The sequence below is a fragment of the Chaetodon auriga genome, chromosome 1, assembly GCF_051107435.1.
Source record: "Chaetodon auriga isolate fChaAug3 chromosome 1, fChaAug3.hap1, whole genome shotgun sequence".
Classification (NCBI taxonomy): domain Eukaryota; kingdom Metazoa; phylum Chordata; class Actinopteri; order Chaetodontiformes; family Chaetodontidae; genus Chaetodon; species Chaetodon auriga.
Window position 1 is genome coordinate 23,538,617 of NC_135074.1, and position 17,733 is coordinate 23,556,349.

The window sequence follows — 17,733 nt, forward strand, 5'->3', positions numbered from 1 at the left end:
AGGACAAAATCCCATTTATAAAACAGGGCTCCAGACTAACCTTGTCCCCTGGAAGCACTGGTGCTCCCAAAAGAAAATTTTAGGCAGTCCAACACAAAATTTAGGAGCAGCTCTTAAATCGACATGTATTCTGAGAAATGCTTTGGTAATAAATAGACAATTTACAAAAATAATGATGTGCTATTAAAGGAAAAAGTCACAAAGTGAAGTAGTGCTTTAAGAAAAAGTCATATTCCATGACTTTTTAAAAGGGGCGCTGTAGCACTTAACCATTACGAGTTGAAAACACTCCTTGTGGTGTTTCACATGAAATACAATGATGAAAAAAGGGCGCATATTTGCAATTTATAAAAATCACACTGTCTCCACAGATGGTAGTAAACCGCGAGTAAATGATGGCAGTGTGGAGCCCTGTAAAGTCTACATGTCCTGCCTTGGTAAGTGGCTATAAAAGATAGCCTGAATGGTCATAAGACCACTATTCCAGGAGCATAAGCAGTGGCAGCAGCATCAACAGTGGTACTGGTGGTTCTATTAAACCTATTTTCTTTGCCTCAAGAACTTAAAATGTCTGTCTACCTCTTGAGAGGGAAAAAAAAAAATCTTCAAAACTCTTCCTCTCAGTTTGACTGAAATGGCTCGGCTAGAAACGTTAGCACGAGAAATGTTGAGGGGGCTGGCTGAGTTTCTGACATTCCCTCCACTATGCACAGACTCACTCCACACCTCCTACTTCTCATGCTTTGATGGAAAGTTTTATTATTTTGTGAACTTATGAGGAAACAGACACTAGTCTACAGCTGCTTCATCTTACACAAAGCAAGCTGTCCGCCTGCATGCAAGACTCTCGTGGAACAGCAGCTGTGTTGTACGAGAGCACACAGGGAAGAAGAAGTGGAAAGTGATACAAAAGAGGGGGAGGGCTAGTCTTCCCTGTCTTAGCTTCCAGTTCAGGGAGTATTTAAAAGCAACCCCATGCTAGGTCTTATATGGAAGGCAAGCATCTCTGCACTGACCTCTGTGGGTTGAAAGGTTCAAGTCTGTCGAACCTCTGACCGCATCAGTGATCACAGCTAGTTTATAACAGCTAGAAGTGTCACAAAAAGTATTAGACATACTCTACTTTGACCTCATGATGGTGCTAGAAGAAAGGTCAGGAGATTATTACAATTGATCCCATGGTGACCATAAATGTCTGTAACCAATTTTCACATCAATCCATCTTATAGTCAAGATATTAGACCTAAGATATAAGATATAAAAACTGAAAATGTCAACCAGATTCATTCGCTGGGGCAATGGATATCTGTAAAATTTCAAATCATAATCATCTCTATAATGAATTCAGATTTTGGCTTGGCCTCCAAAGTCATCCCCGAGAGCTGTAAAATCTTGAGATGAATATTGGTTAAATGGAAGACAAACCAAGTTTGTCCAGTGGTAGTAGCCACCGACTGTATTTTTTCTGGCAAACCTATATCACGTCTATGCCTGATGCAGCGTGTTTGCGTGTTTTATTAATGAAAAAAGCACTTGAGTGACCTTAACTGGCCAAACAACTGGTTTGTTTGTACACAGGCATCATAATTAAGAACACAGGCAGAATGACATTGCTTTTATTGAGTAAGGAAATAGGAAATCAACATCATTTTTCTGCAGCAACGTAGCCCCTTTATGACCACCAGATTGATTTACGATAGCAAGTCACAATTAAACTTGATATATGTTCCCTGTCTCCCCTGCAGCATGTATACTTAGTTATGTTTGTGTGCATGTGTTACTTTGTACATGAATATCTGTGCTTTTTTATTACAACTTTAGCAGCTTTCATGTTTGTCTATTAGTTTTATACAGTAGGGCTGTCAAAGAATATTCTAAATCCTAATATATATTCAAATTGTACAAAAAAATTCAATTGTGAAAATGACCACTCAATTGCAGAAAAAGAAAAGCAGCACAGCAGGGGGGGGGGGGGCACTGAATGCACTGCAAATCATCACATCGTCACAAGCTGCAGGTTTATGGATGATTGAAAAATATTTTGGCCGTTAATTCATTTTAGTTTATCAGCCATTGGCAGATAGACCAAAAAGTTCATTTTGGACCCTGCTTCATCTCCCGACTAATAAGGCTGTTGCCCTCAACGGATGTAGAAGTGCTTGATGCTCATCAGGTTGAGGTGTAAGTAGCTAATTTGAGGTACAGTCAAGCCTGGAGGTAAACGTATTTAGTCAAAATAGAGCCAATATACGAGGCTGCAAAGAGAAAGGAGTGATCATTATACAATTTCTTCAGGATTCCTGTTTAGAATAAATAGCTTTAGTAGATAATATTTAGTTGGCCATGGCTGCTTAACAGAACAGAGTCTCTCAGTCTGTATTCGAATATCTCTTCTTAGTTTAAGGTGCCAGAAATAATACTACCATAAAGAACGTGTCAGAACAAAAAGTCTGAATTTTAGTGCGACTTTTCATTTTATGATGGACTTGAAAAGCAATTCACAGAAGAAATCAACTGATCTGTGCTGCTCTTTGCAGGCCCAGTAATTAAGTGTTGTTTGGGCCGAGTCAATAAAAGGAACCGATTTTCCACATGAGTTGTTATAACCTGACAGATCTGGGAAGAAGATTATGAAGAGACAAGTAAAGAACAACCTCACAAAATAGTTTGTCAAAGAAAAGATACCCTGCCTGCGTGGAAGTAATGTGTGATGGTGTGAATGAAGGAAAGCAAAGAGAATTAATGAGAAATCAACGTGCACAGGCAAACACGTATTTTATAAAGGCCATTGGACAGTAAGTTTCTTCTTTTTACCTCTCCTGTCACCTCTCCTGTGCTTGATGCTCTATTAGTCTAAAGACATAACCTTAAAGACATTACAGAGCAGCATCCTCTCACTGTTTTGTCCCAAATTGAAAGGCTCCATTAACTTTTATTGTTTAGGACAGGACATTTGTATAAAAGGTTTGCCGCTAATAAGCAAAGACTTGAGAGAGGAGCACAGAAATCAACTCATATTATTCAGCATGGTCTTATTTAATTTTGTTCGCTCTGACCTGCTCGCTCAAAAGTAAGAACACCCATTCATTGCAATTTGCGCACTGACATGTGTTAAAGTGGCCCTGACCCTTTGCCAAAAACCACATCCCACTCTGAATAGATAAACAGAGGAGGCATGAAGGATATTACCGCTGTGAATATAATGTCTGCTCAGTCAAACAAAAATGTGTTTTACTCTTCCAGATTCAGTAATATAAATCCTGGCTGAATGTGTAAGCCTTATTTTAATACTTTCAATAATAACAAAAAAAAACAATCACTGTAATCACTTTTTATTTACACTTGATTAAGTTGAGGTCTGCCAAAAAATCCAACACTGACGGTCTCCAAGCAAACTGTTCCAAGTCCCCATCCAAATTCTGCAGTTTGTGTACAGGATGGGATGGATTCTCTTGGAAAATAACAGCAAGATCCACAAACATCACGAAAGAAAAAGGAAGTTTCAAGGGATGTAAATGAATATTTAATAAAGAAAAAGGGAGTGAATACTGCATCAAACTGTGTCCTTTTTAATGTTTAATGTCGATCCAGATGCTGCTGCTCTTAAGTGAGATGAAACATGATGCTACATGGCTGTGTTAATAATAAGACAAGCCCACACACATGTATGCACACACGTACACTCGCTGACACACAGCAGCAGTGGCAACTGGGTCCGACAGCTCAACCCATCAGTCATGCCGCTCCGACAACCTCCACAGGGATGCGAAAAAACAGGCAGGAAACCCAACTAAGAGAAAGGACTTAAACCATGAGAAAGGTTTGATTTAGTCAAATGCTCCATGCCTTTCTCACCAAATCTCAAATGCATTACCCGTGAGCAGTTACAAACCAGGCGGCCGGCATACTGCATGCAGAGCAGCTGTGCTTTCGAGTGCCTCTTCATATGATGCGAAGTGTGTTTCATGATTACGGCAAAATAAAACGCTGTGTGTGTGAATGTGTGCAGACTATGGGTCATTATCCAGAAGCAGAAAGAGAAAAGCCACGTTCATGCAGAACAGGAAAGTACAATTGTCTGCTGATGGACATCCTTCCTCTGCCCTCTCCAGAGAACATCTGCTTGACTGTCTGTCTGCCTGTTTGCCATTTAGATCTGCCTCCATTATTCAATGCCTTGAGTGTAGGTAACAAGGGTGTTCTTGTGTGTAGGGGGGTCTTGTGTGCCTTGAGAGGAGCGGCATAGAGTTGTGACAGGTAGATAACGCCTGGATGAATAATTCAAATTGGCGTAAGCTAGCAGAGTCAGTGACAAGACAAGAAAGAAAACACAAGACATGTGAATAAATCATCAGAGGAGGGACTAATAGACCAAGCACAGAAGAGGACAAGACTGATAACATCTCTTGCTACCTCCTGCTCCAGCTTTAATCATTCCAACAACCTTGTTCATGAATATTCCAGATCTTGCCTGCCATACTAATGTGTGAGGACGTAACTGTACGGTGTCTTACTGCGCAACATTACCACCAGGAACGGTCAAAAAAGCCCACCAAAATCCAAAATAGCAAGACAACCATGGGGACTGCTGACTGCTAACTGATATGTTATAGATCATATTAAAACATCACTACATGTGGAGTGTATTAAAATAGAGCTGGAATTATTTCCATATTATTGTGTAGCATTTCCCCATACACTGTAAATGCATTATGGATAACGTTACAGATGTAAAGATATTGTGTTTTGTAGAGAAGGTTCTCGTAGTGTGCTATTTGACGAGCCACTTAATCACCATAGCAAGCCCTGCCCAGGCAGGCTCAGGAAATGCACATGCTGCATAGCAAACACAGCCGATCCCTGTAAAAGGACTTCAACCAAGTAAACCGTACCTATTGTGGGCATAAATCACTAAAAAGTATAAGTACTTGTCAACTCTCTGCTGTGTGGTTATGTTGATGCAAAGGAGATTGTTTGTGCTGTTCTGCCCGCCCATCGTTGTTACTTGGTGGTTACCAATGCTAATATCAGCTATAGCTCGAGAGCCTTGTAAAATTCAGTAATTAAACCACATACTAATTGCTGGATGAGAGATTCCTTCTGTTTATGCGTATGGTTTCGCTTGCTGCTAACTACTGAGAGTTAGATGCTTCATCTTTATGTTTATTCTTTAATTGCTAATTTGGGCTTGTATTTCTTGTTTAACCCTATTCATAATGAGTTTTATTCTTCTGTTTAGACCACATAACCACACAAACATTACGATGTGGCAGGCATATGGATAAGACTGTGAATAACTGTGTCTATGTACCAGATGCCTCAGTAAAGTTCTATAAACCAAAAGCCAGCCTCTGTGTCCTGACCCAGCACCCCATATTGGTGAGCATTACCTAAGCTAGCTAAAGCCTTCAGTACACTGTTCATAGTTCTTGTGTTTGACTGAATTTTACTCAATTGATTGATGTAGTGCTGTGGTAACACTATTTTGATCCATATCTCCCACCACTGCACTAGAATAACACATTAGGGATGGTACTGGCCAAGGAAACTTGAAATAAATGAGGCATGGAAAATAAATCAGCATTCTAGTTAATTTAGCGTTTACAGACCTCTACCTACATTTGAAAAAGCAGTGAAAATTGGACCAAATTGAACTCTATAGAATAAGGGATGACTTCTGTCATGCGCATCTCACTGTCCATTCACTGAAAGAGATAAAGAAGCAAACTGCTTGTGGCCTTGAGGGTTGGTACAGGCACTCAAACTTGCTTGTGTCTTTGTCATGCAATCCCTCCTCAATGAAGACACATTGCCAATTACTCTCAAGCACAGATGTCTGCAAGCCCACATTCACAACACAAAAACAGAACGGCATTCGCATTATTCTTCTTCGTTTTACCACTCCAGCTCAACTGAGACACACTGCCATGTTCCTCCCTAACACCACACTGAAAATTTGATACGTAGTGCCACAATCAGGACCCAGAAAGCTGGGACAGGGAGACGGATGTAAAGGCTACAAGAGGATACAAACAAAGAAATAAATCATGCAATATTAAGTTAAAACACCTGTCTGTTAATGGCAACGAAGCTGTCTCAGAATACAAGTGCAGAGGTCACGTGGATGGAAATTAAATAAATATGTATAGAAAAAATAGAGTGAGAGTCTGACCTGTTCGCTGTGAACAAAAAGTGAGAGCAACTCTGCTGAGTAATTCTGGTTTTGCGTATTGGTCCTCATCAGCCCGCACCCAGAAACAGCCCTCTGACATTTCCTGGGGACGAATCTGAAAACACACATCCGCAGTTCAGCACATTTACTTAATACATGGCTCTGACATTTCCCTCTGTAGCCACTGTAATCTGTAAAATAAAATGTAAGAAAAATACATCATTCTAATCAGTTATTAGTCACATGATAAAGCTACAAAAGACTATACCACATGGACCTGCTGCAGAAAAGTCCTGTCAGTGCCCAAAGTAATTACTGCATATGTTACAACTACCAATTAAAATCACGTTTTGGATTTCTATTCTCGTTAACCAGTTGCACAGTACCTATGTTCAGTTTACTGTAACACAATACTGTATATCTTTGGTCTGAATACTTTTTGGTCTGCATACAAAGGAACCAAGTCCATTGCTTTCTTTTGGCAAATCTTTATCATTTACCATGTTCCAGATTATCCTGATCAACAGCTGACAATAAGAAAGAATCTAGTGTAATCTTTTTGTTTTTAATTCTATGTATCAGATTACTGGCAATCAGGATAATATGGTAGAAACACACACGCACACACACAACACAACACATCACCTTGGGATTCAAAAAATACAAATTTCTTCAAATTCAATGCAATGCGTTAAGCTGTATTTTCCAAATGAACACTTCCTGTTATGTGAAGGGGCTGTTTTTCAAATTTTTGCACCTCATATCAAAATGAGAGTTGTCACTGGCAGCACCAAGCTTAGACAGGGCAACAGGAGCTAGGAAACCTATATATTGTTTGAGGGATTTGACGGACCAGTGAGGTTGAAATGTTCATGAATATTAAATTCACTTGGACCACCGGAGTCAGGTGAAATGTGACGCTAATAGGATGTCCAGGTGGCCCTATATCTGCCAGATGCATACGGTGACAACAAGACGTTGCTGCTGCTGGGTTGTTGAGGGTCTCCCTGTCTGTAAAAATGGTTTTATCACTGAGCTCCAATCATTAAAATGTTTAGTGGCCACTCTTTAAAACTGTCTGAGCCACTCAGCAATTGGGAGTAGGAAGTTTGAAATCTTTTTATTGAAGTTTCAGAACAGTTTTGTCCCAAACATAACCATATGTGAGGTTCTCATACAGCTGTGCCATAAGTCCTCCTCATGTCCCACTAAAAGGTTCACTTGAAATTCCAAGCATATGGTTTAGTTTGCTGAACACCTGTACTGATGTTCATCTGAGATTAAATTATTAATCAAACCACAAACTAATATCACTTGGATGTGAACTAATACTGCTCTGCAGGGAACAACATCTGTAAAGGCTAAGGCTGCTCTGACAATAGCATCTGATCATCTGTTATTTTCAACTATTGCTGGCTTGGCACAGTGGTCGAAAGTTGTTGTTTAATTCTTAGGAAAACATCTGCACTGTTCAGGTGCTGCCAATGAACATCAGGAAAGAAAGGAACAAAGAGCAGAGAAGGGGGGCACTATAAATATCTGGCCTCAATTTTAAGTTTCGTGTCCCAAACTTTCAGTTAATCATAATCCAGCAAAGTTGGCGAACATCTCTAATATATCTCTTTATACTGTAGATCAATCCAGTCCAGAATGCTGCCGCTTATCAGTTAGAAGATACACCTCTACAAATCCAATATACTGACATTTTGTAGGAATAAATCCTAAATTTGTGACTTTGTCAGTGAGTTGTTGATTCAACTCAACATTATTTTTGAGGCTTTAGTTAGTAGTCCATTAGACCGTATTGTACTGAGACGTTTTTCCTATATTATGTCACCCACATGTATGAAAATGGGGGTGGTTACAAGCCCGATTCCAAAAGAGTTGGCTGTGTAAAACACTTTTGCAGTATTTCACCTTGGACCAGTTGAGGCGCTTCATGGAGGTCTCAGGCTTGAAGTCTTTCTTAGGCCTGAGGCCATAAGGCAGAGCATGTTGGGTTGGGGAGCCTAGAATGCCCCCAAATCCTAGAGGGGGTGGAGGAGGGGCACCAAATGGAGGAGGCACTCCAGGTGGAGGAGGTGGGGCAGGACAGCCAGGTAACGGAGGCGGAGGAGGTGGAGGAGGAGGAGCTGGCACCCCAGGTGCTGGAGCAGGAGGTGGAGGCCCAGATGGGAATGCCTGTCCAACATGGGCAGAGGAGAGACCCACAGGTACAGCTCCAAACTGGAAAGGGGGGGAGAAGAACTCAGGACAATTATTCCATCAAGAATAAAGATGGTAGCCTAAAATTAATGAAATGGCTTCATAACAACAACGTTGCCAATTAGTGTAAATGCCGAGAACAAAGAAGCCACATTGAGTAGCCCTGAACAGATAATGAATAAAAACATAATGCAAAGCCATCATCATATTTTTTTAAACCCCAAACTGCTTTGAAATAATGCCAAGATCCAAAAACCTTGTCACTGCAGTATCAACTTCTTCATATTTCTTTATTTGGGCAGAAGTGTGAACCACTTTTATAACTTTAATCTAATTGTTGAATTAACTGACAAATTATCTAGTTCCAAGGACCAAGAGAACAATTTAAGGGTAAATAAATTGTCTTTTCACAGCATTTATGAAGTTAAACAAGTCGCATAATATTTTTGCAGCGGCAGCTTTTTGTTTTTATTATTCTAGCTTCAACAAACAAAGGTTCTTAGGTGATTTTTGCCAACTTCATCAGCAGATTTTCTTTGCTTAATTCTGCTGAATATACTCAATTGCAGAACATTCTGCCTTTTACTCATTGGGGATTTTTTACAGTGTCGTGCTCAAGAAACACTTTCCCAGATAAATTAAATAATTATAGAATTTACATTTCAAGGAAAAAAAGAAAACAACTGAAACTGGTCAGAAAAAATGGTAGCAGATGAACGAGACCATCTGCTAAATGTGTAGTTCAGTATGCTTTCTTCTGTAACACCACTGCTACAAATAACGGAGGCATGCTCTCTCAACCATCCAGCAGAGGCCAAATGCTCATAAAACATCCAGATTCTGTTCAGATACCCACATAGCCGCAATAATTTGTTTTTTTTCCAAAGCTAAAAATCAAATGTTATAACCGGAGCTACAAAGCTTCGTAAATTGTATCATACAGAGCAAATGACTTATTGATCCATGCACCAGTTTTAGATTAAAGACACACACTAAAGGTCAACCCTGGGCCCATACTCTGGCACTCTAGAGGGGGAAGAACACCTTTGCTGAATTAACAAGTGTGGGTGCGTGTGTTGGTAAGATTTACACTACCACAGCCACAGACAGTGAGACAAAGTGTGTGTATGTACCGACTCTGGCTAAATGTACCATCGTCATTTGAACCAGGTTACTATTTGAGTATTCATTCTGTGTTTGCTCTCTGAAATTGAAAAATTATCAGGAAAATAAAAAAGGAAGTTCTCTTCTCCTTTCTGAGTGTGTAGTTATCTTACAGTGCCGGGGCGTGGGAGCAATTCTCTGGAGTGTTTGGGGGGGGAAGGGGGGGTTGAGGAGTGGCCTAGTAGTGAGGTTGAAGAGGGTTGTCAGAATAAATTGCTTTTAGAACAATTTCCTCTTATGGGATAAAGATCAGAGAATCTGAAATGGTCAGTGTTCTCATTAGACTTAGTGTCAGCTAGCCAGTGGAGCAGCCTCCATGTCAAACCAAACTGCAGGCTCCAGTGGATAAAAACCCCCACCCCATCCACACCCAGCACCCCAAAATAAAAAGAACATCTCATAATAGAAAGTAAGAACAGAAAGTTGAATCATTCTAAGATAAATTAAGGGAGTTGTGCGGAGTAATCAAAGGTAGTATTTTCTGACGTCTCCTAAAGAATTGACACAATTTACAAAAAGTGATAGTGAAAACAAAATGTACAGGTCATGTACCTGGGACCTGAAGGCCTGTAGTTCTGCTTGGAGCTCAGCTATCTTTTCTTCACACTTAACCAGTTGAGTTTGTGCCTCCTGCCTGCCAAGAAACTCCTCGTCAAACTGAAAAGAGAAACACATATCCAAATTAATCACACAAGCACACACTGATACTGAATTAATGTAACTAGGAATTAACATAAGCAGCATTTGTTAAAATCGTTTATGTCTAATGGCATAATTATCTACGTAATCAACATTTATTTCACCTTGATTACCTTCATTTACTGATTGAATTTTAACCTTTTGTCAAACACCCATTCATTAAGCGCCATACACACATGCCAATCAGTGAGTCCAACCTTCTAATCAGGATCTGCAACCTGCTGCTACCCCTGCTGCTATCACAGCAGCCAATCCATTTGACCTCACACATTTCACATTTTATTATTCATCTATAGCAGGGGTGGGGAACCTCTGGCCTGAAGAGACTGTTTGATCCGGCCTGTGAGGCCAGTCATAAAAACAATGAAGCTACTACTTTTTTCACCAATAAAGGACATATGATACAATGAAGACTGCATCCAAATTGGAACGTTATGCAGGCAAGTTTTGTGGTGACCGAGCTAATCGCTAAGAAGCTGAAACCTCACTCAGAAGGAGAGCTTGTGAAGGAAACTCAGTGACAGCAAGTGTCTGTGTGATGTGGCCTTCATGGTGGACATTAATAAGTACCTCTCAGAGCTGAACCTCAAGCTCCAGCCAGCTTCTCAGCTCTCTGCTTTCAAATGTGAAATCATCAGAAGCAAAATGGAAGTTGTGGCAAGTGCAACTGGTAAGAGATAACACATTTTTCTGCATTGCAAGAACAAAAGCCAGCTATGATGTCTGAATATGCTGGTGGTCCTCCAGGGATTTGAAGGGAGGTTTCAGGACATGAAAAGCAAACATATTTGCTTCACCTTTTAATGTGGAGCCAGCTGATGTACTGTGCCTGACAACCTACAACACCAAACTGCTGAGCTGCAGAGCAACAACCTACAACTGCGAGCAGCTCTCTTCAAAACTGACTCTGGGAAAGACCAGGTTCTGCCACAGACTGACTGAGTTGCATCCTTACCATCTGAGAGATGCCTCACCAAAGAGAAGCAGTTCCAGTCATCGCAGAGGTTAGTGTGATATATGAATTCATGAATTTAGTATGCCACCCTGATATAATTGCTGTATCTGAGTGGCCTGAGTGTAGCCCTTGAAGGACGTTATAAAAAATCAAAATGGCCCTCGACAGGAAAAGGTTCCCCACCCTTTATCTAAATATATATATGGGAAGAACAAGTTTTTCTACATCATCAGGGATTGAGCATTATAAGGCAATCAGTCTCATGCTCATGCTCACTTTCAAAAGACATCTCTTTTCCGTTCTTGGAAAACAATCAGAGAGCTTTTCAAATTGATGTCATTTTCTGCCAAGTGATGACTGCACATTTACAGTATAGTTGGCTCTGAATTAACTGCTGAGATGCACGGTGGCACAGTGGCAACACTGTCGCCTCACAGCAAGAAGGTCCCGGGTTCGAATCTCGCTGCGGGCACTGGGTGTGTCCTCCACCATGCTTCGGTGCCTGCTGCTCGAGGAGGGCCTTTCTGTGTGGAGTTTGCATGTTCTCCCCGTGTTCACCTGGGGTATCCTCCGTAAAATATACCCCCACTAAAAACATGCAAGAAGATCACCACCTGACCAATGGTGACGGCGAAGATGGGTCTGCCGCGGAGGAAGGACGACCAGGATGGGTCAAAAGCGGAAGTCAAATTTCACCTCCGTGTGCTGTGTGCATGTGTGTGTGACAATAAAGGGGAATGTCTCCCCCTGATTCTTCTTCTTCTTCTTCTATAAGCCCTAAGAAATTGTCAGTGTTATGTTGGCTTCACAATGTTACAGTTCTCCTCATGTAAAAATACTCTGCTATGATTGATATTTTGATTAACAAGGCTTTCCAACATAAAAAAAAAAAAAATAGATCTATGAATCACAGCCTCCACTGCTGCTTGCACTAGGTGAACTGGTGAAAAACTTGTGACCACCAAGATGGCGACCACAAGCGGAAACATCAGAGAGATTCAGATGAGGAGGAGTCTGTTGTGTACCAAATCAGCAACTAGCACACATGTCAGAATAGTAAGTGTAGTTCTCATTTGTTCATAATGTTTGCTAGCTTGTTAGTTTGCAACTGGCAGTCGACACAACGTTAGTGGTTGTGAAACATATAACTGCTACAATGGTGCAGTGTGTTCACATCGTCACATTGTTTTTATGTAATTATATGACAGAGGTCTAATCAAAGTTTGCAGAAAAATATGTTCCATCTGGCTGAGATTTTCATATTATGTGTAATTTCTGACTACCTTGACTGACCAATTTTACCTTGGAAGAGGTTCATTGGCAGCAGTGGTATTTGCATATTGGTGTCAAGGACATGCACATTGGTGTCAAGGACAAGTGTCAGACATTTTAGGGGACATAAATATAAGAAAAACACATGTTGGAGAGGAGGGGATCTTTAATGTTTAATTATCTAAACAGATGTCATTTTATAGAACAAATTAGAATGAATGTAAGTATGCCTTAGTGGGTCTGGGTAGTGTGGTGGATATATAGTGGGATGAAAAGTTTTTTAATACTTACCTTCTGTGCCAGTTCTGAAGCTCTTTGTTCATACTCATCAATTCGAGCTTTATCAACACACACCTCTGAAAACAAAACAAAAAAAAAGCACAATGAAACTCATTTATGTTTTACTGAAATATCTGTAATGAAAACAAACTGTCAGAGGTGTGTGACTTACCCAAGAGGTGGCTGAAGTCCACATCTAGGCGCTTGCGGTAACTGAAGTCGGGGTCAGTGCCACTTCGGTGGAGCACGATTTGAGACACGCACTCATCAATGATCTTGAAGTACTGTGGCCTGAGAGTCAAGATGAGTGAGAAAATAAAGCCAAGAGAGACAATGAGAAAAAGACAGAGATGCAAAAACATACATCAACTTATCGAATTTCATAATTTCAATCCGTTGTGCATATGCATTTGTACAAGAGCTACTATCTGGACAGATTCAGCTGTGAGAGGAACAGGACTGTCTAAGAGTCATAGCCCAGTAACTTCTACAGTTATATCTGTTCAACAAATCAAAGTCACTGCCCAATAGAAGGCTATTGAGGCTGTGAGTAGGGCTACAGAAGACAGACAAAAATATAGCAAATAAAAGCATTTTTTACTTACAGGTTAGTTGTTTATGTATCAATAACGATCCATTTTTTTCAAGATGTAGACTGAAATTAACGATTAAAAAAAGTCTAACTTTCTTTGATTCTTGGGACTGAATATGTCAGACATGAGGCACACACTAATGTCGCACAAGTTACAGGTCCTTTTCTGTCTTTACAAAAACTAAAACTTGAATTTCCCCATTTATACAACACTTAGATCTCAATGAAAGAACTATTTTGATGACACTGAACAATGGGGAATGCATACCAGCCTATTAGCAGTTCGGAGTAATTGTAGTTAAACAGTTTCTAATGGCTCTGTTGAATGCAATGATCACAGGGCATGTGGCAATAAGAAGGAGAGGAGATATTATAATGCAGCAACAGCTGACACACAAGGCTGGGAGCCACAGTGCCACTGCAAGTAAAAGGGAAAGAGTCTGTTTGATGTGCTCATTATCTTACAACAATGTCACTGACAGCCCAAATACCTTCTATAGCAAATCATTAACGAATACTTTGAGAGTAATGAACAGCGATAAAGAAGAGATAGTGCCTTCCACCTTTCCAAATGCTGTCCTATAATCCTATGCTGTGACTGGATCTGACATGATGAATACCATGTGTATGATTTTAAAGATGAACGATGCGCGATGGAACCATTGTTTGAATGAAGACAAAAATATTAACAATCAAATGGAATAAGGCATGTTGTCAGTCAAGCCTCTGGCATTCCTTTCATTACCCTGTGACTTTGGGACCCCTGCGTAACAGGGAACTATATGTTCTTGACATCAAGAACACCCAGAAATAAATAACTAAAGATCAGTACACCAATGAGTGACAAGAGATGCAATGCATTCATAGGATCACATACAGATATGATGTTTTATGTGCCAATCGTGAAAATTAATGATTCAAGAGTATGGAACAGCTTGAGAAAAGACAGAAGAAAGCAAATGTATTCTTGAAAAAAAAAAAAAAAAAAGTCTGTAGTCTGTAGAGCTACGCCATGTATGAAAATAAAAAAAGTAAAAGTATGCCATCATCCATGCGAACAATCTAGACATTTTTATAATTATCGCATTTATCATCACACATCATTATTTTGACAGTTATTGCAATATGAGTCACAGTTTTAGTGAGAATGATCATTTCTACATGTCATCTTCATCGAAAATAAAACAGAAACATACTGATGATGTTGTGATATGTGCTGGGGTCTGGACAAAGTATCATCCCTTACATCTGGATTTGTAGGCCAGAGCATCTGTGTAATGCCACGATGCTTCATTTAAAATGGTATGTTGTGACACATTTTATCAAAAAAAAAAAAAAAAAAATGCAGCTCCTGCTATGTGGATGTTGCACTTTGCAATTACAGCTTTGATCATGCTTTGATTAATTGTTCAGCCCTAACCCATAATTCCACAAGGAATGACTTGCTTGAGACCTGGAAATGTCTCTGGTGTTGTAGGTAATAATTGGTTAGGCAGACATGCTAATGTTAGCAGGTTGCGTTAGAACAGACAAGCACACTGTTCAATTCATTCCTTATAGTTTTTGCTTTTGAAGTTTTGGTTTTTTAAAACGGTTAAAAAAGACACCACTATCTCAACTCTCCATATACGGTGTATCGCTCTTAATGGAGTTTCATGCACACCGCCTCAACACGGGGACAAATCCAGGTGCAGTTACAGTTGCTACGCTTTTACTGGATTGCCATAATTCAGTTTTGTGGAGGGCTTTGTGAATGGTCAATAGACTAATTGTTTCAGCAATAGATGCCAGTGACAGAAAATAAATTACTATTAATTAATTAATTATTGCTGAATAAAGCAGAAATTATAGACAGTGTAACTGTTACTTTCTTTGTGTATCAGGGGGGTGGAGGTCTTTGTGTGTATTCTTACAATGTTATAATTGCTTACAAAACAGATGGCACCAATGTTTGTTGTCATGAAAATATCAACGTTTACATAATAATTTCAGATGAAAATATTTAATTCAGCGGAGCCAGAGGAGAGCCAGACACTTTAGGTGTTGTTTTTGGGTGGGGGGGAAAAACTGCAGGTGATGCATTTCATATTCTTCAGATTAGAGCTCCATCTTTTGATCAAGCCAAGGTTTAACTCACACCCAGCTGTGAGTGAACCAACATAAAATAAGCCTTTGAAAAGTACCATTAATAGGAGATGAGAAATACTCTGGAGCCATGGATGCTGTAGATGGCTTGGAGATGAAAGAGACAGCATTCTCTTTGTTAGCCAATGTCATTGAGAGGGTTTAAGGCAGAAAGAGTGAGACCTCCACAAAACATAAGCTCCTCACCAGTGCACATCATTACCGGTGTTCAAAAAGTATTTAGACTTTTACTAGTGTGTGCATTCAGCTAAGATGTGAGATTAAGAAGCTATATGTCAATCATCATTATTATCACAAAGGCTTTAAGTTACATTACTCTATACTTCTCTGACCAGAGCCAAGAAGCTCTGGTCTACAAAGAAAATAAAAGAGCTAATGAATAGACCTCACTAAACAACGGGAATCACAGAAGTCACAGACATACAGGGAGACACTGGGGTTAAATAACGGAAGATCATAATGAATCAAAAGAGGAAAATTAAAAACAAAAAAATGCTTGTTCCCTTACACACGAGGTAATTAAAAGTCTGTGTGTGTGCTTGCGTGCGTGTGTGGTGCCGATTTTTACCTGACCAAGTAGTCATTGCGTACAAGCATCAGGTGCTGCAGTATAGAGAGGAAATAAGGCTCTGCACTGCTGTCCTTCACCGTGCTCTGCACAATACTGAACACATCCCCCGCATCAGTGCTGAGAGTCAAGGACTCATACGTAAACTGAAACACTGCATTTTCACCCAAAAAAAAAATGTACAAGCTACTGATATAAGAAAGAAATGAAAGATTTATGTTTTATTTATGAATAACTGTTCTTGATGTCATCAATGTTTCTAATGTGCATGAGCCACATTTACAAGAAACAGACACTGAATCAGACCTTTGAGGTACAAGCCTGTTTGTGATAATCAAAAGGATATTCCAGCTCGCTCTTGATGTCTTCCAGCCTATGAGAGAACTCGATCATGTCCTCTTCTTTGTGCTCTTCAAATACCTTTAGCTGAATGTCAAGGGCCTCATTCCTAATGGTTCTCAGTTGCTACAGACAGATTTAGGTAGAAAAATAGCAAAAGGTAAAACAGATTCAAAGGGGTAAAGAATTAAGGAAAACAAATCAGCGAGTGTGGCTTGAGAGCCTCTCCGACATCAGAACCAAAAGGGAAGCATCAAGCTCGGGTAAAGACAAGGAGCTCATTCTAAACACTATTATGATAAACAGGTGAGGGGAACAGCTCCTCACTTTAATTTATTTGTTTACTTGGCAGCTACAGCCACAATGTTTACAACAGATTAACATGTTAGGTAGATGGTATAAAAGCCAGTAGGAAGATTATTAGCCCAGGCACTAGAAACTTTATTGGTTTCTGGGTGCTGGCACAGACAGAGGACATGCAAACTCTCCTCTGTGTTTCATAAATTATTTGCTGGAGCAAATCTACAATATTTCATTGAAGTGGGCAACTCATTTAAATATTAATATAAGGTGAGTGTGAGTTTATATTGTGTGTGTGGTTATGTTGTGCTTACCGGCAATATCTCTTTCAGGCCGCAGCGCATAAATTCATTTCTGATGTGCAGCCTGAAGTCCAGCTCATCAGGAGATGTTACCAGTGCATTGATGAGCTGCATGCATGCCACCTGCGAGAGAGAGAGAGAGAGAGAGAGAGAGAGAGAGAGAGAGAGAGAGAGAGAGAGAGAGAGAGAGAGAGAGAGACAGGAGAACGAAAAGAAAGAAGAGTGAGAGAGAGAACCAGAGAAAGAGATGACGGACTTCTTCCAGAAGTTGATGAAAAGCATGCCGGCATGCATTCTAAATGAGTTATGTCCCTTGGAAGCAGAGGACCATAACTAATGCATGTCTATTTTCTCCAGTCACCAACTAGGGGGGCTGATTTTAATATTAATGTAACAACTGCAGACCCATACACACAAAACTAACTAACAGTCAATTTAAGGGCAAACTCGCTCTTTTGGAAGCTGTTTCTCACTCCCCTCTGAGTTTGGTTTACTGCACAGGGATCGCTGCATCCTGTGACTTCAACTAGGCGGGCAAACACAGACAGAAAAATCAATTATTGATCAGTAAAGCAATCCACTCATGTGTGAAAAGATGGTATGTCAATGTTAGAGCCCAGGAAGGATATTCAGATGTTTTAAGGTTCATTGTCAATTTAATTGCACACACTTTTTTTTTGTCGTGACCCTAACTAATAGCAAGGGGGAGCAAGAAAAATCACTGCAATTCCTTATGGCAAT

At 40.1% G+C, this 17,733-nt stretch overlaps 1 protein-coding gene across 1 annotated transcript in view; it reads right to left on the reverse strand.

Moving 5' to 3' along the window:
• LOC143320687 (protein diaphanous homolog 3-like) overlaps positions 1–17,733 on the reverse strand; it is a 161,931-nt gene that overhangs the window by 107,149 nt on the left and 37,049 nt on the right. Inside the window, exons 10-17 of the mRNA XM_076730545.1 lie at positions 17,005–17,115; positions 16,398–16,516; positions 16,052–16,168; positions 12,919–13,037; positions 12,759–12,823; positions 10,094–10,198; positions 8,090–8,398; positions 6,173–6,287 (exon numbers count right to left, since the gene is read on the reverse strand). Of these exons, the coding sequence (XP_076586660.1) occupies positions 6,173–6,287; positions 8,090–8,398; positions 10,094–10,198; positions 12,759–12,823; positions 12,919–13,037; positions 16,052–16,168; positions 16,398–16,516; positions 17,005–17,115 (1,060 nt within the window). The remainder of the gene's footprint in view (positions 1–6,172; positions 6,288–8,089; positions 8,399–10,093; positions 10,199–12,758; positions 12,824–12,918; positions 13,038–16,051; positions 16,169–16,397; positions 16,517–17,004; positions 17,116–17,733) is intronic.